The sequence below is a fragment of the Brassica napus genome, chromosome C1 (genome assembly GCF_020379485.1).
Source record: "Brassica napus cultivar Da-Ae chromosome C1, Da-Ae, whole genome shotgun sequence".
Lineage (NCBI taxonomy): Eukaryota > Viridiplantae > Streptophyta > Magnoliopsida > Brassicales > Brassicaceae > Brassica > Brassica napus.
In genome coordinates this window covers 11,420,609-11,445,161 of record NC_063444.1, presented here as the reverse complement: position 1 = coordinate 11,445,161, position 24,553 = coordinate 11,420,609, and the positions used below count along the sequence as shown (strand labels likewise).

The 24,553-nt window shown below is 40.8% G+C and overlaps 2 protein-coding genes, 1 non-coding gene and 1 pseudogene across 4 annotated transcripts; 1 reads left to right on the top strand and 3 right to left on the bottom strand.

The window, feature by feature from the left end:
- Window positions 1-1,533: 1,533 nt before the first annotated feature.
- On the bottom strand, window positions 1,534-1,640 carry LOC125581003. Its single transcript, XR_007318714.1, has one exon. It is a non-coding gene; the product is annotated as a small nucleolar RNA R71 (small nucleolar RNA).
- Window positions 1,641-7,668: 6,028 nt separating this feature from the next.
- LOC111213282 (cysteine-rich receptor-like protein kinase 24) lies at window positions 7,669-10,438 on the top strand. Its single transcript, XM_022715004.2, has 7 exons — window positions 7,669-8,518; window positions 8,694-8,813; window positions 8,950-9,071; window positions 9,171-9,381; window positions 9,468-9,705; window positions 9,777-9,930; window positions 10,024-10,438. The coding sequence occupies exons 1-7, from the start codon at window positions 7,777-7,779 to the stop codon at window positions 10,327-10,329; spliced, it is 1,893 nt and encodes a 630-aa protein (XP_022570725.1). The 5' UTR covers window positions 7,669-7,776; the 3' UTR covers window positions 10,330-10,438.
- Window positions 10,439-16,737: 6,299 nt separating this feature from the next.
- On the bottom strand, window positions 16,738-20,196 carry LOC111213280 (annotated as a pseudogene).
- A 164-nt stretch (window positions 20,197-20,360) lies between these two features.
- On the bottom strand, window positions 20,361-24,542 carry LOC111213279 (putative cysteine-rich receptor-like protein kinase 23). Of its 2 annotated transcripts, none has more exons than XM_022715001.2 (7): window positions 22,517-24,539; window positions 22,253-22,387; window positions 22,031-22,152; window positions 21,512-21,722; window positions 21,184-21,421; window positions 20,951-21,104; window positions 20,361-20,862 (listed from the first exon to the last, which is right to left on the bottom strand). In XM_022715001.2, exons 1-7 carry the CDS (start codon window positions 23,703-23,705, stop codon window positions 20,545-20,547), a joined length of 2,367 nt encoding a protein of 788 aa, XP_022570722.1. In that variant the 5' UTR covers window positions 23,706-24,539; the 3' UTR covers window positions 20,361-20,544. The 2 variants fall into 2 exon arrangements, 1 of the variants encoding a protein (XP_022570722.1); XR_007318444.1 differs by having other exon boundaries at window positions 20,822-20,862; window positions 20,951-21,116; window positions 22,517-24,542.
- Window positions 24,543-24,553: the final 11 nt, after the last annotated feature.

Here is a 24,553-nt window from a genome sequence, read left to right as displayed (position 1 = left end):
TTGCTTGGAAAAACCTATGTTTTAAACATCTTTTGTAGCCACCAGGCAGACCATCTTTGGATCTATTGAGAAATACACAAAAACTCTCTTGAGAAGTTCATCTCTGGGATTTTGATTGTTATGTTCTTGTGTTCTTGTTGATTTCTTATCTATTTCTTTACATGATTAATCTGAAATCCAATATGGGTTTAAGAGGAATCATGGAGATTAATGAGTAATCACCTTTTGAATTCATGGGTTAGGGAGATCAAGGGTGATTAGGTTAGTTCTAGGATGTTTTAGTGTAGATCATTCTTGTTCCTTGCTAGTAGAGTATTCATAATGCATCTTCTGAGTTGGCCACTCAAAAGTTGATCAATAGGCATTTCCCACCCAAAAGGTGTTTGATGAAATGCCTGAGACAACTCTCCTAGGCTTTTAGTATACTTTGCCAAAGACATTTGTTGTTAAAGATGCTAAGATAGCTAATAGACTTGTTCGTAATGATTGCTTTCATATTATTCAACCAAAGACATTTGATGTTTGAGATATGTTAGCAAATGAGCATTCATCTAGACATAGAGCTTGCTTAGAATTGTGTCTAGGCTTAAGGTTGATAGTTTGATTGATCATTTGCCATCCTTAGTTCGATACTTGATCACCCAAGGTCTAATCACTATGCCCATGAGTTCTCTTTTCCCTTAGTCAAGAAGTATCATTCTGTTATTGCTTTCTAGTTTTAGTCATAGCTTAAAACCCATCTAAATCATTGGTTGCACTTAGATTAAGTGAGTACTTGCATTCTCAGTGCTTTGATATCCCTCAGAACTGGTTCGACAATCACTATACTACAACATTTGTCTTAGGAGCCTTGAAAACTCCTAACATCAAATTGGCGCCGTTGCCGGGCACTGAGTAGATTGAACATTGAGATTTAGTCACTTACTTGAGGCTAAGTCATTTTTTTTTTTTTGTTACTGATTCTTCTTCTTCACCTACCTTTAACTTTCAGGTGTATGAACTTGAGGAGCAGGGGTCCATCAAACCTAGTTCCAATAGTAGCAGACATCAGAGCTTTCAAGAGGGAGTGTGCTAGAGCTAGAAGAGAAGAAGAACAACAAGCCCACTTGCAGAGATTGGATATTGATATGGCAGATCCACCGCAAGGGGCAGAACACCAACCGCGGGCAGCTCGACCCATTGGTACTTATGACCGGCCCAACATTCATGGTCATAGACTAGGAATCCGAGCACCGGCTGTGGCAGCCAACAACTTTGAGGTCAAGTCAGGACTCCTCAACGTGATCGAGAACAACAAGTATCATGGCTTGGCTTTAGAGGACCCTTTGATCACTTGGACAGGTTCGACAGCTACTGTGGGTTGTCAAAAACCAATGGTGTGTCCGAGGATGCCTTAAAGCTCAAGTATTCCCTTTCTCTTTGGGGGATAAGGCACGTCAGTGGGAGAAGTCTCTACCCAGCGACTCTATCACCACTTGGGATGAGTGCAAGAGAGCATTCTTGGAGAAATTCTTCTCATCCTCAAGAACTGCTAAGCTGAGAAATGAGATCTCCAGTTTCCAACAGAAGAACTTGGAAGGCTTCAGTGAAGCCTGGGAGAGATTCAAGGGCTACCAAGCTCAATGCCCACACCATGGTTTCTCTAAGGAGAGCTTGCTGAGCACATTCTACCGTGGTGCTCTTCCTAAGTACAGGGCCAGACTGGATACAGCTAGCAATGGGTTCTTCTTGGGGAGAACTGAGGAAGATGCAGAGGAGCTGGTTGACAACATGGTAAAGAGTGATGCAGTCTACAGTGGAGACCACGACAGAAGCAGTCGAACAGATGATAAGCAGACGAGGAAGGAGTTGAAAGCTCTACAGGATAAGATAGACATCCTCCTTGCTGATAAAGCCACACAAGAGCAGCTGCACTTTGTTGGTAACCCAAGCCAAGATACACCACCTGTTGTCCATGAGGTTGAGGGTTTGGAAGGTCAGGAAGAGCTGTGTTTCATCAACAACAATGGTAGCTGGTACAAAAAAGAGCCCAACTTTCAGTACAACAACTACCAACAGAAATCCTATCCCAACAACCAACAGAGTGGTTATCCGCCTCGAAACAACCAGCAAGGCAGCTATCAACCTCATCAAAACCCCTCATCTGGTTCCTCTGCTCCTCAAGAGAGCAGCACTGACACCCTGCTGAAACAAATCTTGGAGTCTCAGACTAGAAGTGAGAAGCATGTTGGTTATGAGTTGAAGAACCTTCATTCCAAGATTGATGGGAGCTACAATGAGCTCAACAACAAGTTCTCACATCTTGCTTCTACAGTCAAGAATTTAGAGAATCAGTTTGCTTCCATGAACACTCACCAGACTCGCCAGCAAGGATCTCTACCTGGAAAATCTGACCAAAACCCCAAGGAGGCCAAAGCTATCACCCTTAGGAGTGGTAAGCAGTTACCTCCTACAACCCTCACCAGGGATGCTGAGAAACTAGGTGAGGAGGTGGCCATCAACTTAGATGATGAAGTGGTGATTGTTGATGAGAAATTCAATGATGAAATCTTGGAGAAGATTGTGGAAGCCAAGGGTAAAGGAAAGGTTGGGGAAGAGAAGAAAACAGTGAAGGATGGTGAAGTTCTTGCTCCAGCAAGTGAGAATTCTTTTGTTCCTCCTCCCTATGAACCCAAACTACCATTCCCTGGTAGATTCAAGAGGCAGCTGCTAGAGAAGTACAAGGCTTTGTTTGACAAGCAAATGAGTGAAGCTCAGGTTGCAATGCCCATCATCGATGCTTTCATGTTGATTCCTCAATACAACAAGTTCCTGAAAGATGTTGTAGCTGCAAAGAAGAAGGAAATGGAAAGCATGATGATTCTTACCCATGAGTGCAGTGCCATCATCCAAAGGCTTGATGTTCCAGAGAAGTTAGAGGATCCAGGATGCTTCACACTACCTTGTGCTCTTGGACCTATGGTATTTGAGAAATGTCTCTGCGATTTGGGAGCTAGTGTCAGCGTGATGCCTTTGTCTGTTGCAAAGAAGCTTGGATTCACTCAGTACAAGAAGTGTAAACTCTCTCTGGTGTTAGCTGATCGTTCAGTGAAGTACCCTGTGGGCATCTTAGAGGACCTACCTGTGAAGATTGGAAGGTATGAGATACCTACAGATTTTGTGGTGCTTGAGATGGGTGAGGAGGCTCAGGACCCATTGATTCTTGGAAGGCCATTCTTAGCTACAGCAGGAGCAATTGTTAAGGTGAAAGAGGGCACGATTGATCTCCATTTGGGTAAAGGGCATGTTCTCCACTTTGACATCAAGGAGAAAATGAAGAAACCAACTGTGTTCGGGCAAGCCTTCTACATTGAAGAGATGGGCACTCTTACTGATGAGCACCTTGAAGAGTTACCACCTGAGGACGACGAGGAGGGAGCATCTCCCTCTACTCATTCTCCATAGAAGGTAACCCACTACTTTCCCTTGTATATACCATTTCGTTTTTGCATATTAGTTTTCTCTTTTTGGGTATCTCTCTCTCCTTGACAACACAGAGACTGTGTCATTTAAGTTTGGGGGAGGTACCAAGTATTTGATCACGTTTGCTTTGATGATTTTGAGTCTCATGCATTGCATTATACATATATATTTGCATTAAAAAAAAAAATTCATTTAGTTTGCATCATTGGCATTTCTAGGAGAGTCTAGAGCATATAGGTTGCATTTACTTGCATTAGGAGCAATGATTTGAAATGCCTTGTAAAGACATTACTTTGCACCTGAATAGCTTATGCACCTCTCAAAAACACTTGTATGCTTCGAGCCTTGAAGACTCTTCCTGAAACTTGTTGATTGCTGAAACTCAGTCTTTGAAGTCAACTACAACCTTATTTGAACTGAACGAACTTAATGCTTCTTGCTCATGGTCCCTTGTGTACTGAGTCATGGCTATACACACCTGAGTTGTCACATCCTTTATGCCAATCTTATTCTGACAAACTCTAGTGGTAGACCACTCCCAAAACCTTTCCCTCCTTTTAAGCTTTCATTGTTTGATGAGTGAGGCCTTCTTCGGAAAGTCTTACATGTGCATAATGTTGAGAGTATCGGGAACGACAATGCTTGATCTTCATTCTTGCTAGATTGGGCACTCTATTGTCTAGCTATAGGTGGGGGGGTGAGAGTTGTGATTATGATTTGGGAGCAATGAAAAAGGAAAAGAAATAACTCTTTGTGTTTAAGTGAATTGTCTTACTGGGATAAGTAAAAAAAAAAAAAACCTCTAGCTCAAGTTATGAAAAGTCTTGGCCCCCATTTAAAAAAAAAAAAAAAAAATGAAAAGAAAAGAAAAAGAAAGAAAAAGGGGGCTAGCAAAGTTGTTAGGAGCTAAGTAATGTTTTGAGGTTGTGAAAAATCCCTTGTAGATTTCAAAGAGAAGGAGTTAATGTTCTTAGGATCTTTTGGTGAGAGATGTGAGTTGGGTTTGACATTTGAGAATGATTGTGTAATTGTATGTTTGGGAAAAGGGTAAAACAATGGAGATTGAGCATTGTATGCATGAGTTGATCCCTTTCTTAGATATATTATGTGCAATGTCAAGGCTACTTGTTTCGAGAGTAAACCACCTTAAAGATTTTATGTTTCGAACCTCTTGAATCAATTGAATAAAAGCCTTCCCTTTCCCAACCCAATGACTTGGACCAACTGACCATTTGCAAGAATTCAATTGATGCTATGCTTAATGAACTTGAGAGTTGGCTGATTTGCATGTGTGAATGCATGATGATGAGTGTAGGGATGAAAAGAGTTGAATAGGCCTAGAGAAGCTAGAGTATAATAAGAGAGGATGTACTAATGCTGAATTTAGATGTCGATTTGAGTGCTTTATGTGTTTCTTTTGGCTATGAGCTCTCACCTTCAAACCTCTCTCCCTATGAGTTCTAGAAAGTTCACTTGTGGACAAGTAAAAGAACAAGTTTGTGGGAGTTGATATCTTGCATATTTGCATTGTTTTATCTATTCATCCATGTGCATTTTCATCATAGAGATTAGGATTTAGACATGTTTAGGTTGCATTTTGCATACATGAGTCTCTATTAGGTACTGGAGTGCCACATGGAGTTCTTAGGGACATTTGGATGCATTTGGAGCTCGAAGGAGGTGAAATAGGTGATCATTAAACGAGCAGAGCATGGGAGCGACCTCCCGGAGCGACATCACGAAGTCGCTGTGTCCCACCTCTCAGAGCGACCTTCCTAAAGCGACGCCATGAAGTCGCTCGCGTTCTCGTTACTCCGAACCGTCTTAGATGACCCTGGAGCGACCTCTCAGAGCAACCTACCAAGGTCGCTCCCGATCCAGAGCGACCCGTTGGAGCGACACACCAAAGTCGCTCGCGACCTCTCACCCGGAGACACCAAAAATTGGCCTTGGAGCGACTTCCCGGAGCGACACCTGCAAGTCGCTCCGCGTTACTTTGCTGCCGAAAATCATGATTTCCCGAGGACCTTTTTGCAATTTATTTTGGACGTTTTGCACTTGGAAAAACCTATGTTTTAAACATCTTTTGTAGCCACCAGGCAGATCATCTTTGGATCTATTGAGAAATACACAAAAACTCTCTTGAGAAGTTCATCTCTTGGATTTTGATTGTTATGTTCTTGTGTTCTTGTTGATTTCTTATCTATTTCTCTACATGATTAATCTGAAATCCAATATGGGTTTAAGAGGAATCATGGAGATTAGTGAGTAATCACCTTTTGAATTCATGGGTTAGGGAGATCAAGGGTGATTAGGTTAGTTCTAGGATGTTTTAGTGTAAATCATTCTTGTTCCTTGCTAATAGAGTATTCATAATGCATCTTCTGAGTTGGCCACTCAAAAGTTGATCAATAGGCATTTTCCACCCAAAAGGTGTTTGATGAAATGCCTGAGACAACTCTCCTAGGCTTTTAGTATACTTTGCCAAAGACATTTGTTGTTAAAGATGCTAAGATAGCTAATAGACTTGTTCGTAATGATTGCTTTCATATTATTCAACCAAAGACATTTGATGTTTGAGATATGTTAGCAAATGAGCATTCATCTAGACATAGAGCTTGCTTAGAATTGTGTCTAGGCTTAAGGTTGATAGTTTGATTGATCATTTGCCATCCTTAGTTCGATACTTGATCACCCAAGGTCTAATCCCTATGCCCATGAGTTCTCTTTTCCCTTAGTCAAGAAGTATCATTCTGTTATTGCTTTCTAGTTTTAGTCATAGCTTAAAACCCATCTAAATCATTGGTTGCACTTAGATTAAGTGAGTACTTGCATTCTCAGTGCTTTGATATCCCTCAGAACTGGTTCGACAATCACTATACTACAACATTTGTCTTAGGAGCCTTGAAAACTCCTAACATCATAATGATCCCATGATTTTCTAACAACCTAAGTTCAATTCCCCTTGCACCCACTTATAAAAAAGTCTAGCTTCGCCCCTGCCTGTATTAGTACTTTTAAACTATACAGATCAATTTGAAGGAAAAAACAGCAACATCAAATTTACTTGTGGAAAAGTGGACTGTGGTTGAGATATATGGCACAACAATAAAGATCAGTTGGAAAAATCTTCAGACGGTTTCTGTTGTTGAAAACATATGCTTGGAAATATACTTTTCTTTACCTCCGGAGAAAATTGGAGATAAAGTCCATCGTCTTTCTGTTGTTGAAATAATATGCTTGGAAAACAGAGCTGAACATCTCAATTGATTGGTTATATATTTTAGTAGAATATATTTTTTATTTCAGTCACTTGTCTGTCAAGATACCGAGCAAGTGAGTTGAAAGCATATAAAAAATCACATGGTAATTGCATAGTTAGAAAATAAGTATTTCGAGTCTCTAAAAATTAATACACCGGCCGTGACCGAGTGGTGGGGCCATGGGAGGGAAGAGCATGCATAGAGCCGTTACAGAAACCAAACTATAAACCAGAGTATTATTAACTTTCTTGCCGAGCACATTAAGAGTATGGAAAATGGAAACAGCTTAGCTTAGACCAACTGGATTTTTCGTCCGAAGCAGGGATGAACGAGTAGGGAGAGCAGGTCTATCTATTGATATGTCTGCTGCATTTTCCAGATGCACAAACAAACATCACCTATTGGATTATTTGGAGCTAAGCATAATCAAATTATTAATTTATCTTTCATTTATTTTATATTTATATTAAATATTTTAATTTCTTTATTTAACAATATATATTATTTTGATGAATTGTAAAAATTATATATTTTGATGAATTGTAAAAATTACATATATATATATCAAAAGAAATTAGATAAATTTTTAAAGTTGTATTAACATTATTATTTAATTTTTTTTGTCAAAAGTTATTATTTAACTTAACTAATTTAGATTGATTTAATTTGATTTAGAGCAATTTAAAACGTGTCAAACTGATTTGAGTAGTATAAATCAAAAATTTTAAAAAGTAATTTCATTATAACCTATTTGCCCTTTAAACACTAAACCGATTTTAAGTATATTGAAAAAACTCATACTAAATAGGTAATTATAAAACCAAGTTAACCGAAAGTCTTAATTACGTCATATCACACTGAAATTGACAGACATAGAGATAGACTGATCATCTTCCAGAGTCTAAAATATAGAATAATCAATGACAATTAGTCAATTTCGTACAGCCAAAGAAAATGAAAATCAACAGCTAGTATATTTTAAAATTATTAATTTCAAGAATTTAAGTTTTTGATTCGGAAAACCAAACACAAGAGACAAGACAAGACCAGGATGGACGACTTGTTGTTCGTCGTCTTCTGGATTGTCCTCTTAACCTCTGTTCTTGTTTCTGCAGATATATGCTTTGAAAGATCTGGTTTTTTCACACCCAATGATACTTATGACTTAAACCGACGACTCATGCTCTCTTCTCTTCCTTCTAACGTCACTGCTAATGACGGCTTCTACACAACATCGACCGGACAAGATCCCAACAGAGCGTACGGTCTAGGGATGTGTGTCCCAGGTACTGACGCTCGATCTTGCTCTGACTGTATCATCTCTTCATCTGCTAGATTGTTACGGAATTGTACTAACCAGACAGAAGGTATAGACTGGAGAATGGACAGAACACTCTGTCTTGTACGTTACTCGAACCGCTCATTTTACGGGTCGCTTGGTTTGGAGATTCTGCGGAGTGATAATTATACAAGAGATGTTCAAGCGAACATGACCGATCTAGAGATTACATGGGAGGCTTTGATGATTGGTTTGATAGATCAAGCTTCCTCTTGGTATTACGCAGCCGGAATAAGAAAGCTTGAGTCGTCTATCTCCCACGTTTACAGTGTTGTGCAGTGCAGTAAAGACGTATCTCTTGAAAACTGCACTCATTGTCTTCAAGAGAACGTGATTGAGTATAGGTCTTGTTGCCGTGGGAGACAAGGAGGCATTATTTCTAGGTCTAGCTGTTTCATTCGGTGGGAAGTTTATCCGTTCTTGTCACTTTTCGATAATATTGCTCCTGAGAAAGGTAACATCATGTTTTGTACTCATTGTTGTTGTTAGATCAAATGATTATATACATATCAAACCTTTTTTTTGGGTCAACTATCCATATCTAGCCTTATTTGAGGGTTTTTGCTCTGTTCTCTGTTCTTGTTTTGGTGCCAAAATTGTTCCTTCATTGGTGGTTTTGGTTGATGCAGATGGTAAAAAGATTTCTACGGGAACTATTGTGGCGATTGTCGTTGTTCCCGTTGTATTGCTTGCTCTAGGATATGCTCTTTGGGAGAGAAGAGAAACATTCAAAGCATTTACAACCGATAGTGAGTTTCCTTATGTTTTGGTACGAAGATAATTTCAAAACATAAGTTCAAATGCTTGAAATTATTTTGGAAGAGGACTACGGATTTGAGAGAGAAATTAATTAAGTATAACGCCATGTATACATTTGTTCTGCAGCTGGGGTTGATATTACAACTTCAGGTTCACTTAAATTCGAGTTTAAAGCAATTGAAGCTGCCACAAGTAATTTTCATAATACTAACAAGCTTGGTCATGGTGGATTTGGTGAAGTTTACAAGGTATAATATTTGGTCCACGTACTTATTTATGTTACAAAGTAGGTGAAAACGAACAAAAAAATATTCGGATAATAATGTGAAGGTCATACGAATTGATAGGGAACATTACCGAATGGAACACAAGTTGCTGTGAAGAGGCTGTCTAAAATGTCAGGACAAGGTGAAGAAGAGTTCAAGAACGAGGTGTTTCTTGTAGCAAAGCTTCAACATAAGAATCTTGTTAGGCTTCTTGGGTTTTCTGTCAAAGGAGAAGAAAAGATATTAGTCTACGAGTTTTTGCCTAACAAAAGTCTCGATCATTTCCTTTTTGGTAAGAAACATATCATACATAGGCCTATTTTCTCGAAATCTTAGTTCTTGATGATCTCATAGTCTAATCAGTTGATATATTCCCAGACCCTAAGAAGAGTAGTCAACTGGATTGGACAAGACGATACAACATTATTGAGGGAATTACTCGTGGGATTTTGTATCTTCATCAAGATTCGCGGCTCACCATTATACACCGTGACCTCAAAGCCGGTAACATTCTCTTAGATGAAGATTTGAATCCGAAGATTGCAGATTTTGGTGTAGCTAGAAATTTCAGTGTGGACCAGACTGAAGCTACCACAGGAAGAGTGGTTGGAACATTGTAAGTAGTTCTCCACAGTATAATTTTATATCCTAGTTGTTGTTGTTGATAAAAAAAGTTGTATTTTATAGCGGTTACATGCCACCCGAGTACGTGACAAGTGGACAGTTCTCCATAAAATCTGATGTGTATAGCTTTGGAGTATTGGTTTTGGAGATTATTTGTGGAAAAAAGAATAGTAGCTTCAACGAGACAGACGGCTCAATCAGCAACTTGGTTACATATGTTAGTAAATTTCCACACTATCTCAAACTGTTCTACTTGTTTTAGCAATGATATGGCTGTCAACATTATTTTCTTGATAAATAACTTGAATAGGTGTGGAAGCTTTGGAACAATGACTCATTGCTGGAAATGATAGACCCGGCCATGGAGGAGAATTATGACAGATGTGAACTCATTAGGTGCATCCACATTGGATTGTTATGTGTTCAAGAAAATCATGTGGATCGCCCAACCATGTCTACAATCTATCGTATGCTCACTAATGCTTCTATTACTTTGCATATGCCTCAACCACCTGGATTTGTCTTCACGGTTAGATCCAAGTCAAACCCATTAGAGGAGAGATCGCAATGTGGTCCGTCTACTAGTATATCGATTACGTGTGCTAGTCCTCGTTAATAGTTAGGCTGATGTTTGAGATGTATAGTCTTTTACAGACTTATGATTGATGAAGAAATATTGATTCAAAAGCTTAATATCAGCTAGTCCCAAAAGATGACCTTAAAGATATCAAGTCTCCCATGATAATTCAAATTAGTTCTTGTAATTTAATTGATAAGAACCAGATCTACTAAACACATACACATTATCTGAGTCATCAAAAAAAAAAATCTTTTAATAAAAAAGTGACAAAGGAAAGCTCTGTAATAATCCTCTGTTCCATCCTAATCTTACTTAGTAGGAAGTTGCTATTACTGTTAGTCTGTTACTATAATATTAATTTACTTATTTTCAAAATGAGATTTTGTTTAGCTCTTGATTGGTCTTGGTTTCACAACATGTTTGCAAGAGAAGATAAGTATCCGTATTTGCTCCTTTTTTCCTTTCATATCTGATGCGTTATTGGGTAGTTTTTAAGCTATACAGATCAATTTGAAGAAAACTACATCAACATCAAATTTACTTGTGGAACAGTGGAATCTGATTGAGATACATGACAATAAAAATCATCGGAAAAATACTCAACCACTTTCTGTTGTTGAAAACAAGCATATGGAAAAATCTTTTTATTACATGTGTTAGTCCTCGTTGAAAGCGAGGCTGATGTTTGATATGTATTGTCAAGTCTCCCACGACAATTCAAATTAGTGAATTTCTGATGGAGGGTACGAACAAGATATCAGCTCAATCTAGGGTTTTCGACTGAAAACTCTAGAGACCTGCTTATTGAAGAAGATGAATTTAATCGAATCTCTTCCAAGGCTTCTCGAGCAAGATGAATTGAATCAAATCTCTATCAAGGTATAAAGCTCAAAGCTAGTTTTATTAATTATCAAAAGCGTATCTTACAAAAGCCATAAGAGAGTTCTTTATATAGAACTCTTAAACCGTCATATAAAAACCTATTCCTAATAGTAAAAACCTAACGAAAAGAAAATCAACATAAAACGGAAATAACTCAAATAAGGAAAGTAGCCGTTGTAGCTTCTATGATGCCGCTGCATCAGGTCCCTCCAGGTGAAGAGGATTCGACCGCGAATCACAAGGCTGGTCTGGTGGCAAGTAACGTGACAGGTACTTGATATTGAAGACGTCGGAGGTGGTAATATCAGATGGAAGGCGAAGTCTATAGGCATTGTCATTTATCCGTTCTAAAACTTCTAACGGGCCAATCTTCTTTGCTTTTAGTTTGTTATATGCGTGTGCTGGCATACGATCACGAGTTAGAACAGCCCAAACGAGGTCACCAACTTCAAACAGAAGGCGACGCCGGTGCGTATCAGCAGCCGCTTTGTACTTAGCCACCGAGGTTTGTAGATTATCGTGAGCCTGTGTATGAGTTTCAACTAGCTGCTCCACAAACTCTTCGGCACCTCCATGCAAACGTACCCTATCGGGAAGATTCAACAGAGCCGGAGGTGAGCGAGGAACCATACCGTAAATAATTTGAAACGGACTATACTTAGAACTGCGATTTAGTGCATGGTTGTGTGCAAACTCGGCTTGAGGGAGTTTAGAATCCCAAGTTCGTATTGAATCACCAACAAGGCTGCGCAATAGGTTGCCAAGAGATCGATTGACGACCTCCGTTTGTCCATCAGTTTGTGGATGGTATGCGGAACTCATATCGAGACTTGTATCAAGAAGCTTCCACAAGGAACGCCAAAAGTGGCCAAGAAATCTTGAATCTCTGTCAGAGACAATAGACAATGGTAAGCCGTGCAGCCGATAGATTTCGCGAAAAAAAAGTGTAGCAACTTGAACTGCATCGGTCGTTCGTTTGCAAGGAATGAAGTGAACCATCTTAGAAAAACGATCCACCACCACGAAAATTGAGTCAAAACCCCATTGATTTCTGGGCAAACCCATGACGAAATCCATACTGATGTCCGTCCAAGGCTGAGTTGGGACCGGGAGTGGGAGGTACAAACCGGCGTTGGACGCCTGTCCCTTCGAGGTCTGACATATCACACATCTTTCAACAAAACGCTCTACATCCCTGCGAAGGGTCGGCCAAAAATACGACGTTGCGACGAGGTGGAGCGTACGATCTCGACCAATATGGCCCTCATTATGAAGCTCTGTAATGAGTTGTAAGCGGAGGCTGCAGTCTGGAATACACAAACGGTTCTCCCGAAACAAGAAACCATCATGCAATGTATAGGACAGGGAAGTACCGGCAGAGACGGCAGACCATATCGGACCGAAAAAAGGATCAGAAGAATATAGGTCAGAGAATGAACTGAAGCCTGGTACCGATGTGTGCAAAACGGACAGTAAGGAGTGCTTTCGGCTAAGTGCATCTGCGACGCGATTACTTGCACCAGAAGTGTGCTTAATGACAAACGAAAATTGTTGGAGATAAGCTATCCAAGAAGCATGACGGGCGGAGACTTTGTCTTGAGTACTAAGATGTTTCAAGGCGTCATGGTCTGTGTAAAGAACAAATTCTTTATGGAACAAGTAGTGACGCCAATGTTTAACTGCTTGGATAATAGCGTAAAATTCGATATCATACGTGCTGTAACGAAAACGCGCACCCGCGATCTTTTCACTAAAGTAGGCGATAGGCCTGTGCTTCTGGCTAAGAATGGCGCCAATACCTGTCTTCGATGCATCACAATGCAACTCGAAAACGGAGGCAAAGTCAGGTAATGCGAGGATAGGAGCTGAACTTAACTTGTCTTTGATGATGCTGAAGGCATTGGTCGCAGCCGTGGTCCACACGAAAGTTCCGTCACAGATACAATTTGTAAACGGGGCCATAATAGCGCTGAACTGAGGGACAAAACGTCGATAAAAAGAGGCTAGACCATGAAAACTTCGAGCTTCTGATATTGTGCTAGGCACCGGCCATGACTTGATGGCGTCGACCTTTGCTGGATCAACCGCAAGTCCATTCGACGAGACGATATAGCCAAGAAACTGAACCTCTGGTAGACCAAAAGCGCACTTTTTAAACGTTGCAAAGAGCTTGTCGCAACGTAAGACCATCAGTACTTCACGCAGATGAAGCATATGATCCTCCATTGTTAAGCTGAAAATCAGTATATCGTCGAAGTAAACGACAACGAATTTTCCTATGAAAGGTCGTAGGGCCTGGTTCATAACACGCATAAATGTACTTGGTGCGTTAGATAAACCGAACGGCATTACCAACCATTCAAAAAGTCCTTCTCGTGTTTTGAAAGCTGTTTTCCACTCATCTCCCTGGCGAATACGGATCTGATGGTAGCCACTTTTTAAATCCAATTTGGAAAATATACGTGCTGTGCCGATCTGATCAAGTAGATCGTCGAGGCGAGGAATTGGGAAGCGATAACGAACTGTAATTTTATTTACTGCTCGACTATCGACACACATTCGCCATGAACCGTCTTTTTTTGGGATCAAAAGTGCAGGAACCGCGCAAGGGCTCATACTTTCTCGTAAGAATCCCTTAGTGACTAGTTCTTCGACTTGTTTTCGTAGCTCTTCATGTTCGGTAGGGCTCATTCGGTAATGAGAGCGGTTAGGGAGATTGGCGTCTGGGATGAAGTCGATTTGGTGTTGAATGTCACGCAGCGGAGGGAGACCTGGCGGGAGATCTGGTGGGAATACATCAGCAAACTCGGAATGAATGGCTGCAAATTCTGGTCGTGGTTCGTGTACTGATATTGATGATGAGGGTGATACAGTTAAGAGGAAGACAATATCTTCATTACGCATAGCTGCCTCAAACGTCTTTTTGTGTAATAAGAGGAGCGGGGCTGGTGTCGATGGTGGTGGCGATGAGTTTGAAGGGGGCGGTGGAGAAGGCTTGAGTGTGAACGTTCGATCCTGAAATTTGAACGTATAAGTGTTGAGAAACCCGTCATGGAGAACATGTCTGTCGAACTCCCATGGACGACCTAGTAACAAATGACAAGCGTCCATTGGCACAATGTCATAGTAGATTTGATCATGGTATGAATCGCCAATGGAGAACGCAACCATGGTACGACGTGTGATCAGTATGTCGTTGGTTCGATTTAGCCAAGCCAGCTTGTACGGGGTAGGGTGTTTTTCATCTTGAAGCGACAGTTTGTTTACCGCATCTTCTGCGATCACGTTTTCACTGCTGCCAGAATCAATGATCAGTTTGCACACTTTGCCCTCGATAGTGCAACGGGAATGGAAGAGGTTGTTACGTTGTGGGAAGTCATCCTGCTGGCGTGGTGCTAAACAAGAGCGACGTAGCATCAAGGAGACACCAGTGTCGGGATCGAGTTCTTCGGGAGAATCGTCGATTGCATCTTCATATTCGATCTCAACATCTCGGCCCGATGAATCAAGCAGCAAACCTCGACGGTTTCGGTTTGGACAGGCTGACTGTCTGTGACCGGGTTCTCCGCAAGCAAAGCAACGCAAGACTCCAGTTCGGGTAGGTCGATTTTGATCAACTGGGACAATTGCTGTTTCGGTCGGAGTTGTGGATGGTGGTAGTGCGGTTGTAGTAGGTGTGGTGGTGAGGGGTGTGGAACGTTGTGGTTGGCGAGATGAATTCCATGATGAAGAGCCTGTTTTATTTTGGGCCTCCACTGTTAATGCTTGTTGGTGAGCTTCGGAAAGAGTCACTGGATTAAACATGTTCAGTGTGTGTTGAATTTGTTGTCGTAATCCACCAATAAAGCGTGCCACCAATTGTCTATCTGAATCGCGAAGATCAATCCGGTTCAGTAATAAGAAAAATTCGGTAGCATATTCTTCCACCGTACGGCTTCCTTGTCGAAGATTCTGCAAACGTTGAAACAAGAGTTGATCATAGTTATATGGTAAGAACGTCTTTTTCATGTGTTTCTTCAGTTTATCCCAAGTCTCGATTTTAGGTTTCTCCAAACGAAGCCTCGACGTTTTGAGCTGAGTCCACCAGGCTGTTGCTCTGCCTCTGAAACGCATAGCTAGCATGGGAACACATCGTTCACGAGGAATTTGTTTGAATTCCAAAATTTCATCGACCGTAGCGATCCAGTCTAGAAGGTCGTCAGCAATCTGACTTCCGTGAAACTCCGGAATCTCGATTTTGAAACTTCGATCCCATTGTTCGTGTGGTAGAACGGGTTGAGCTTGGTCTCTGTTTCGGAGGACAGCGAACGGGTTTGCGTCGTCCTCATGGTCGGATTGATCATCGTCTTGTGCTTCTACTTGTGCGGTGGTGTCACGTTGAGCTAACAGACCTTGCATCGCTTGTGTTAGTTGAGCAAGTTGCGTCTGCATCTCTTCCATGGTGCGTTGTGTGATCTCGGCTTGTGTTTCTTTTTTTGCGCGAGGCATGGTGAATGATGGAGGTTGATTGCGTGGGCGTTGGGTGATGCTGGGTTTTGCTCTGATACCAACCTGATGGAGGGTACGAACAAGATATCAGCTCAATCTAGGGTTTTCGACTGAAAACTCTAGAGACCTGCTTCTTGAAGAAGATGAATTTAATCGAATCTCTTCCAAGGCTTCTCGAGCAAGATGAATTGAATCAAATCTCTATCAAGGTATAAAGCTCAAAGCTAGTTTTATTAATTATCAAAAGCGTATCTTACAAAAGCCATAAGAGAGTTCTTTATATAGAACTCTTAAACCGTCATATAAAAACCTATTCCTAATAGTAAAAACCTAACGAAAAGGAAATCAACATAAAACGGAAATAACTCAAATAAGGAAAGTAGCCGTTGTAGCTTCTATGATGCCGCTGCATCAATTTCCCACTGACGTAGAAAATTCAACTCGACACTGATTTAACCAACACTCTTATCTCAACCACCTAAACAAAGAAAGCTCTGTAATAATCCTCTTTTCATTTTCATCACAATATTAAGTGACATCCTAATCATTGTAGGAAATATTGGTGCACTGGTCGTTATTAACGTTACCATACTATTAGTTAGCTTATCTTCCAGAGAAAAAGAACAAAACTAAAGCGATTGCGTTAACCCTTGATTTGTCTTTGGTCTATGTATAAGACATAAGTTAAGTATTAGTCGTTACTCTGTTTTTCTTTCGTATATCATGGCATCATTAACGGGTTGAATTTTCAAGTTATACGGATGAGTTTGAAAAAGCTATACTTGTGAAACATTGGGAGTTTGGTCAAGCTATATGACAGCAAAGTTTCATCAAGAACTTAGAAGAAAAAGGAACTGAGCTTTTATTACAAAATAAAAAACCTCTGACGCTTCATCTTGTTGAAATGGAGCTGAACCTCCCAATTTATCCACAACTCATAATCTTCTATTGAAAAGGGAATGATCTCTGAGCTATGCTAATAAAAACTCACCGTGCAGCCTTCCACACAAGCATGCAAGTTATGCTTAGAACGGACAAGCAATACATGTTAAAAATCGCTGAGATGAATCCTTGTTGAAGGAAACCAAACTTTAAAACAGAGTATTATTGTCTTTCTTGCCGGGCACATAAAGAAATGAAAGATGAAAAATGGAAACAGCTTAGCTTAGACGACTCTTTGTTCATTGTCTATGTGTAATACTCTAATAAGTCCTCTAATAACTTTAACATTGATGCGTTCTTTTTGTCTTCAACGAGGAGCTACACTAGTAATGGAAGCATCGTCGACTGAACAGAGAGCAGACGTATGCATAGATGGACCTGCTCTCCCTACTTCTTCATCCCTGCTTCTGAAGAAAAATCCAGGTGGTCGAGGTACCGCAAGAGCGATCGAACTACTAGCCAGCATCTGGACTATTACTGACATAGTTGGACGATCTTCAGCTTCTTCTTGAACACACAGTAAAGCAATATGAATGCACCTAGTAATTTCGTTAGTTTGATAGTTATCTTGAAAGGAAGGATCCACGAGCTCTAACGGTGATCCATTGCTCCACAGTCTCCAAGTCTATTGAACATATTAATAATTAGAACTTTGGTCACACTGTTGAATAAAGCAACAAAAACTTCAAAATTTAGGCAGTGTACTTACGTATGTAACCAAGTTACCAGCACTACCATCCATTTGATAGAGACTACTGTTCTTCTTGCCGCTGATAATCTCAAGAACTAAGACCCCAAAACTATAAACATCTGATTTCATGGAGAACTGTCCGTACATTGCATACTCTGGAGACATGTAACCACTGCGACAATAATTAAATGTTAAGTTAATAGATGCATGTACCGGTCTACAAAGGCAAGAAATGGCAAGAGGAAAACATACTAGGTTCCGACGACTCTTCTTGTATTGGCTTCTGTCTGGTCTATCCCAAAAATTCTTGCCATTCCAAAATCCGCAACTTTCGGGTTCATATCGGCATCCAATAAGATGTTACCTGCTTTGAGGTCACGATGTATGATAGTTAGTCTTGAATCTTGATGAAGATATAGAATCCCTCTAGCAATTCCTCCTATGATCTTGTATCGTCTTTTCCAGTCTAGCTGTTTTTGCATCGTAGAGTCTGCACATATTATTATGTTAGAAAAAGAATGGCCTGGAACTTGAAAAAAATATATTTTAGGCTAAGTATTGAACTTAACTGACCAAAAAGAAAGTAATCGAGGCTTTTGTTGGGCACAAACTCGTAGATAAGTATTTTCTCTTCTCCTTCCAAGCAAAAACCAAGTAGCCTTACCAAATTCCTGTGCTGAAGCTTTGCCACACCAACAACTTCATTTTCAAACTCTCTTTCGCCTTGTCCTGATGTCTTAGATAGCCTCTTCACAGCAACTTGTGCTCCATTAGAAAATGTACCCTACATGTATGGGAATTGTACTGTAAGATTAATCATGAAAATGAAAGAATTGAGGCTCTTGCCAAGGTTCCAAACGCAAAAAGCTAGTGTGGAATCGCTATGCAATGGTAATACCTTGTAAACTTGGCCGAATCCACCTTGACCAAGCTTGTTAGCAAGTGAAAACTTATCAGTTGCTGCCTCGATTGCCTTAAAATCAAACTGAAGTGAGCCTGCAGATGTAATATCACCTTTGTCTTGTTTTTTTTACCTTCGGTAGGTGGTTCCATCTCATAAACCGTCGTCTTTTTCTTAGCCCGGACAGTAAAAAGAGCTACGAAAAGAAGAATAACCGCAGTGATTGGAACAACAACAGCGATGATTGTGACGAAGGAGTTTCTGGCTCTTCCTGTGTTCAAGAAATAAGTGGTGTCCTATTACATATGAGCCGCTGTTGTACGGAATATTGAATATCCCAAAGAAAAGCTGTGCCGAAACATGTAATCAAAAGGGAAAGTGGTGTTCAGACCAGGCTGTGGTGGTGGAATAGGAGCTGGATCCAGTTGCGATTGACTTGCCATAACAGCCGATTCATTGTAAAACGGGTAAAGCTCGTATCTTGCATTACAGCTCTGAACAAAAAATCTTCCCCCAATTTTATCGGTAGGCAACTGATCGACGGCCTGTTCCAGACAGATTAAACAGTCTTTCCCCGTCAGATCAGGAGTACACTGGACCATTCCGTACAGAGTCTGGAATTGGAAAGCGGTTAAATTGGCCTTTCTCACAGCGAATTTTCGAGAACTAGTAGCTCCATCGACAGCAGCTTGCGTCATCGTAGTGGATACCAAATTAATGAACCCTGTTTGGTTCGATGTAACGTTCTGAGTGTTGTACACGATGATTTCTCCTGTGGTGTTAAGGGTCAAGAGAATATTGCCGTTGGAGTATCTGAGCATACACTCGTCGTAATAGAGCGTCACCTCTCTCTCGTTCGGACAACGTGTTAAGGTTTCGTTGATGGCAAAGGCGACGCAGCTGCGGCAAACCGCCGGCGTGACGTCTCCTCTGTCGGGGGCTCGTCCCGATGTGGCGTTTTGGAAGCCGGTGGAGTAAGAGGCGTTGTGGGAAGAGAGGGAAGGGAAAAGGGTTCTGAGATTGGTGTAGTAAGTGCTGTTTCTGGTGAAAGGTTTGGTATTTGGACAGACATGGTATACGTAAGTAGGATCTTGAGCTGAAGCTCTGAAGCTTGTGAGAAAGGATAAAAGGAAAAGGAGTATAGATCCAAAATAGGTATAACCAAACATTTATACATGCAATTCTTCACCATTCCTTTTGTTTTGTTTTTTTGTCTTGTTTTGTGTTTCCTAATGTTTTAGTAGATGTGATGCAGCCAGCCAAATGATTTCCATGTAAATGAATGACAATTTATTGCAAGAAAGAGTCAACACTGCATCAATGTCAACTTAATTAACGATTTAACATTTCACCAATAAAAGGAGGTAAAGTCTACTGTGGGGCTCAGGTCATTATTAGGCTGTAAAGACTGGACAGGCCTATACATGGAACTCGAGACACATAGCTACACTGTTTGTGCCATTGTGCCAAATCTTTGTCATGTCTAATGCCCCCTTTGGTAACACACACCTGAACCTGACAATACCTTGAAGATAATATAGAATTGAACCTCATAGGCTTCTCCTATGTACTTACACCCAAGATAACTCAAATTGTCAGCACAAGATGAGGTTTCTTCTTATTTCTGGTTTGTATCTAACACTACTCAGGATTATTATAGCCCTGTTCGTTTGGTTGCCGCAGGTTTCGGCGTCAGCGGCGGCGGCAGCGTCAATGAAGACAGTTGTTGTTCGTTTCGCAGACGCTGACGCTGCCGCTGCCGCATACTATGTCGCGACCGCAGGTTTTATCGGCGTCAGACGCAGCTTCCTGCGTCAACGAAACGAACAAGAGTTGACGCAGAATGTTGACGCTGCCGCTGCCGCCGGTACCTGCGGCAACCAAACGAACAGCCCTTATATATCTCTCTAGCTCGTCTATGGTTATCTTGCCCATTCTCTTGAGCATACAGTGAGTATTAATTCCTATCAAGACCTTTTCCAGAAGGATGACTTAAGGATTCCAAGTCTCCCACGACTATTCAATTTCAACTCGATCCTTATTTAGTCCACAAATCATTATCTTCGGTATAGAAGGGAAGGATCTCTAAGCTATGCTAATACTAGTTCCCCATACATCCTTCCACTCAAACATGCAAGTAATGCTTAGAGCGGACAAACAATATCGCTTAAAGATCACTGATATGAATCATGCAGAAGGAAACCAAACTATTATTACAGAGTATCATTAACTTTCTTGCCGGGCACATAAAGAATAGAAAAATGGAAACATCTTGGCATAGAAGAATCTTTGTTCATCGTCGATGCAGAGTACTTTAGCAGTCCTCATTGATGTACTCTTTTTGTCTTCAACGAGGAACTACACTAGTAATGGACGCATCATCAACAGAACAGAGAGCAGACGTATCCATAGATGGACCTGCTCTCCCTAATTGTTCTTGCCTGTTTCGGAAGAAAAATCCAGGTGGTTGAGGTACGGCAAGAGTGATCGAACTAGTAGTGAGCATCTGGAGGATGGCTGACATAGTTGGACGATCTTCAGCCTCTTCTTGAACACACAGCAAAGCTATATGGATGCACCTAGTAATTTCGTTTGTTTGATAGTTATCCTGAAAGGACGGATCCACCAGCTCTAACGGCGATCCATTGCTCCATAATCTCCAAGTCTGTTGATCATATTGATAAATGATAATTATGTTTGGTCCCTGTTGAATAATGCAGCAAAAGTTTCAAAGATTTAGGGTGTATACTTACGTATGTAACCAAATTGCCAGCACTACCATCCATTTGATAGAGGCTACTGTTCTTCTTGCCGCTTATAATCTCAAGAACTAAGACGCCAAAACTATACACATCTGATTTCATGGAGAACTGGCCGTACATTGCATACTCTGGAGACATGTAACCACTGTCACAATACCTGAATGTTGAGTTAACGTAAACAAATAGCAGTCTACAGAAGCAATAATGGCAAGACCAAAACTTACTAGGTTCCGACTACTCTTCTCGTATTGGCTTCTGTTTGGTCAATTCCAAAAATTCTCGCCATTCCAAAATCGGCAACTTTCGGATTCATATCCGCGTCGAGGAGGATGTTACCGGCTTTAAGGTCACGATGTATGATTGTGAGTCGTGAATCTTGATGAAGATATAGAATCCCTCTAGCTATTCCCCCAATGATTTTGCATCTTTTTTTCCAGTCTAACTGGCTTTGCATCGTAGAGTCTGCTCACGCATATTCAAAACAGTCGGGACAAATAAAGGAATGCAATCTAAGAAATATTTTAGGCTATATAAGTATTGAACTTAACTGACCAAAAAGGAAGTAATCGAGGCTTTTGTTGGGCACAAACTCATAGATGAGTATCTTTTCTTCTCCTTCCAAACAAAAACCAAGCAGCCTTACCAAATTTCTATGCTGAAGTTTTGCCACAACAACAACTTCATTCTCAAACTCTCTTTCACCTTGTCCTGATGTCTTTGATAGCCTCTTAACCGCAACTTGTACTCCACTAGGAAATGTTCCCTACAAGAGTACATTATTTTCAAATCAATCATGGAAATGAAGAAGTACGTACTACAAAAACTATATGGATGAAATAATTGGCTAACAATAAAATAATAAGAATTCAATACAAATCCATGGCACTGTGGTTACTGGTTAGTGGTTACTGTGGTTTTGAATAGAGTAGCGAAGTTTTTGACGAAGGTCTACACAATTTAGAACATTTTCAAGGTTAAATGACTCTAAACCTACTTTATCTTGTTGTGTTATAAAATTTATACTTGTATATAATCAACTACATTGGAAGCCCTATGCAATGGGATTAGTACCATGTAGACTTGGCCAAAACCACCTTGGCCGAGTTTGTTGCTTTCGGAAAACTTATCAGTGGCTGCCTCAATTGCCTTAAAATCAAACTGAAGGGAGCCTGCAGTTGTAATATCGTCTCCATCTGTAGAAACAACTTCAACTACTTAATTAAGGAAAAGAACACACAAGGATATTCATTCGAACTGAGAAGATAGATTATCACTAGACTAATGACGCCTTACCAGCTAGTGGTTCAGTTTCATAAGATGTCGTTTTTCTCTTTGCCATGAAACTGAAAACAGCTACGAGAAGCAGAAAAATAACAGTGATTGGAAGAACAACAGCGATGACTATGACAGAGGAGCTTCCGCCTTCTCCTGTATTGACATAAATATTTGTATACCATCACCATGTGGGAAGAATTGTTGTTTTAGTAAATCTTAAATGCCTTGAGAGAAAATTTGAGCTTAAAACATGTACTGAAAAGGAACGGAGAATGTTCAGACCTTGCTGTGGTGAAGGAATTGAAATTGGATGTGGTGGAGGAGCTGAATCGAGCTGAGGTGGAGGAGCTGAATTGAGCTGTGGTTGAGGTGCTGCAAAGATGGATTCGTTGTAAAACGGGTAAAGCTCGTATCTTGAATTACAGCTCGGCACAATAACTCTTGCCCCCATTTTTTCAGTAGGCAATTCATTGGTGGTCCAATTTAGACAGCGGAAACATTCTTGGCTCGTCAGATCAGGAGTGCACTGAACCAGTCCGTACAAATCCTGGAACGCTGTGAAGTTGGCCATTCTGGCATCGAATTTCCGAGAACTGTTCGCTGCCTCAGTAGCGGCTTGGTTCATGGTAGACAAGACCAAATCTCTGAACCGAACTAGGTCCGATGTGACATTCAGGTTATGCAAGATAAATTCTCCATTGGTGTTAAGGGTCGAGAGTATATTCCCGTTAGAGTATCTGAGCATACACTCGTCGTAATAGAGCGTCACCTCTCTCTGGTTCGGACACCGATTTAACGTGTCGTTGACGGCAAAGGTGACGCAGCTGCGGCAATATTCCTGTGTGACATCTCCGCGGCAAAGGAAAAGTCCGGTGAGTCTGTCAGGGGCTTGCCCAGCGGTGTTGTTTTGGAATCCGGGGGAGTAGGAGTTGAAGGGGGAAGAGAGAGAGGACAAAAGGGTTCTGAGATTGGTGGCGTAAGTGCTGTTTCTTGAATAAGTGGTAGTGTTCGGACAGTCATGGTATATGTAAGTGGGATCTAGAATCGAAGCTCTGACGAAAGTGTAACGGAGCATACACTGATTGTAATAGGCCGTGACCTCTTTCTCATTCGGACACCGAGTTAAGATATCTTTCACGGAAAAGGCAACACAGCTACGGCAAAGTTCAGGCGAGACGCCGCCAAAGCAAGAGAAAAGTCCGCTGACTCTCTCGGGAGGTTCCCCGACAGTGGCGTTCTGGAATCCGGTGACGTAGGAGGCGTTGGGAGAGGAGAGAGTTGACAAAAGGGTTCTGAGATTGGTGAAGGAAGTACTGTTCCTTGAATAAGTTGTCGTATTCGGACAGCTGTGGTATACGTAAGTGGGTTCTTGAGCAAAAACTTTGGAGCTAGTGAGAAAGGAGAAAAGGAAGATGAAGATAAAAGAGGTGCAAGAAGACATAATTGCTTTTCCTTGATTTGCGTTTTTCATCACAGCGAATTTATACGAACATATATTGATCTATATTGTCTGTAATAGATTAACGTGAAACAGGGGATGGTTCTTTTGACGAGTAGCAACGAAAAGTCTCCTCAAGAATAAACGATCTTGTAAATGTAAAACACTTCTTGTTTTTTTTTTTTTTTTTGATATCCGTGGGGGATCCCAGGCGGTAAGCCCAGACTAATCCCCACGAGGCCTTCTATCCGGGCACGCACGGTCTATAGGTGGGAAAATAGCCAAGGCGACTCGAACCCAGGGCGGACACTCCAACTGGAGTTCCATTACCACTAGGCCAAGTGTTTTGTTGAAGTGTTTTGACGACGACAACAAAACACTTCTTGTTGCTGAGTAGGAGAACTCAAGCTTGCTAGAAAGGCGACAAAAGGAAGAGAGAACTTAGAGAAGAACCAAAGATAAACAGACGTTTATGGCTTCTGATCCCGCATATAATAATATCTGTAAGGTGATACAATTTTATGCATGTCAATGTCAACAAGTTAGTCAACTGAATGTTACAACTCAAATAATACCATTTTGATATACTAGTCAAATACCTAAAAAGTTTACAATCCGATACTGAATATTCTTACAAATTTAGCTTTGATTACGATTTCGTGGGCGTAGACTTTTCATAGGTTTAGATTAGTTAATTAGTAATTAATCAAACTGAAAGGAGACGGCAAAAAACGAGCTTTACCTGTGTAGTAAATCCTAGAGAGAGAACGATTTGAATCTTCATTTCAATCTAAAATATTATTATTTGTTTAGCGTACTTAAGTCATATATTTTTCGTTTATTGGCATCGATACGGAGCCATATATTAGAGAAAAACAAGT

Bases quoted from the DNA above. Each gene is read 5' to 3' on its own strand.
- LOC111213282 (XM_022715004.2), top strand. From the start codon at position 7,777: ATGGACGACTTGTTGTTCGTCGTCTTCTGGATTGTCCTCTTAACCTCT. The intron at 8,519-8,693 runs GTAACATCATGT...TGGTTGATGCAG, and splicing joins TAATATTGCTCCTGAGAAAG to ATGGTAAAAAGATTTCTACG. The intron at 9,072-9,170 runs GTATAATATTTG...ACGAATTGATAG, and splicing joins GATTTGGTGAAGTTTACAAG to GGAACATTACCGAATGGAAC.
- LOC111213279 (XM_022715001.2), bottom strand. From the start codon at position 23,705: ATGAAAAACGCAAATCAAGGAAAAGCAATTATGTCTTCTTGCACCTCT. The intron at 22,153-22,252 runs GTAAGGCGTCAT...TTGTTTCTACAG, and splicing joins TGAAACTGAACCACTAGCTG to ATGGAGACGATATTACAACT. The intron at 21,723-22,030 runs GTACTAATCCCA...GTACTCTTGTAG, and splicing joins GTTTTGGCCAAGTCTACATG to GGAACATTTCCTAGTGGAGT.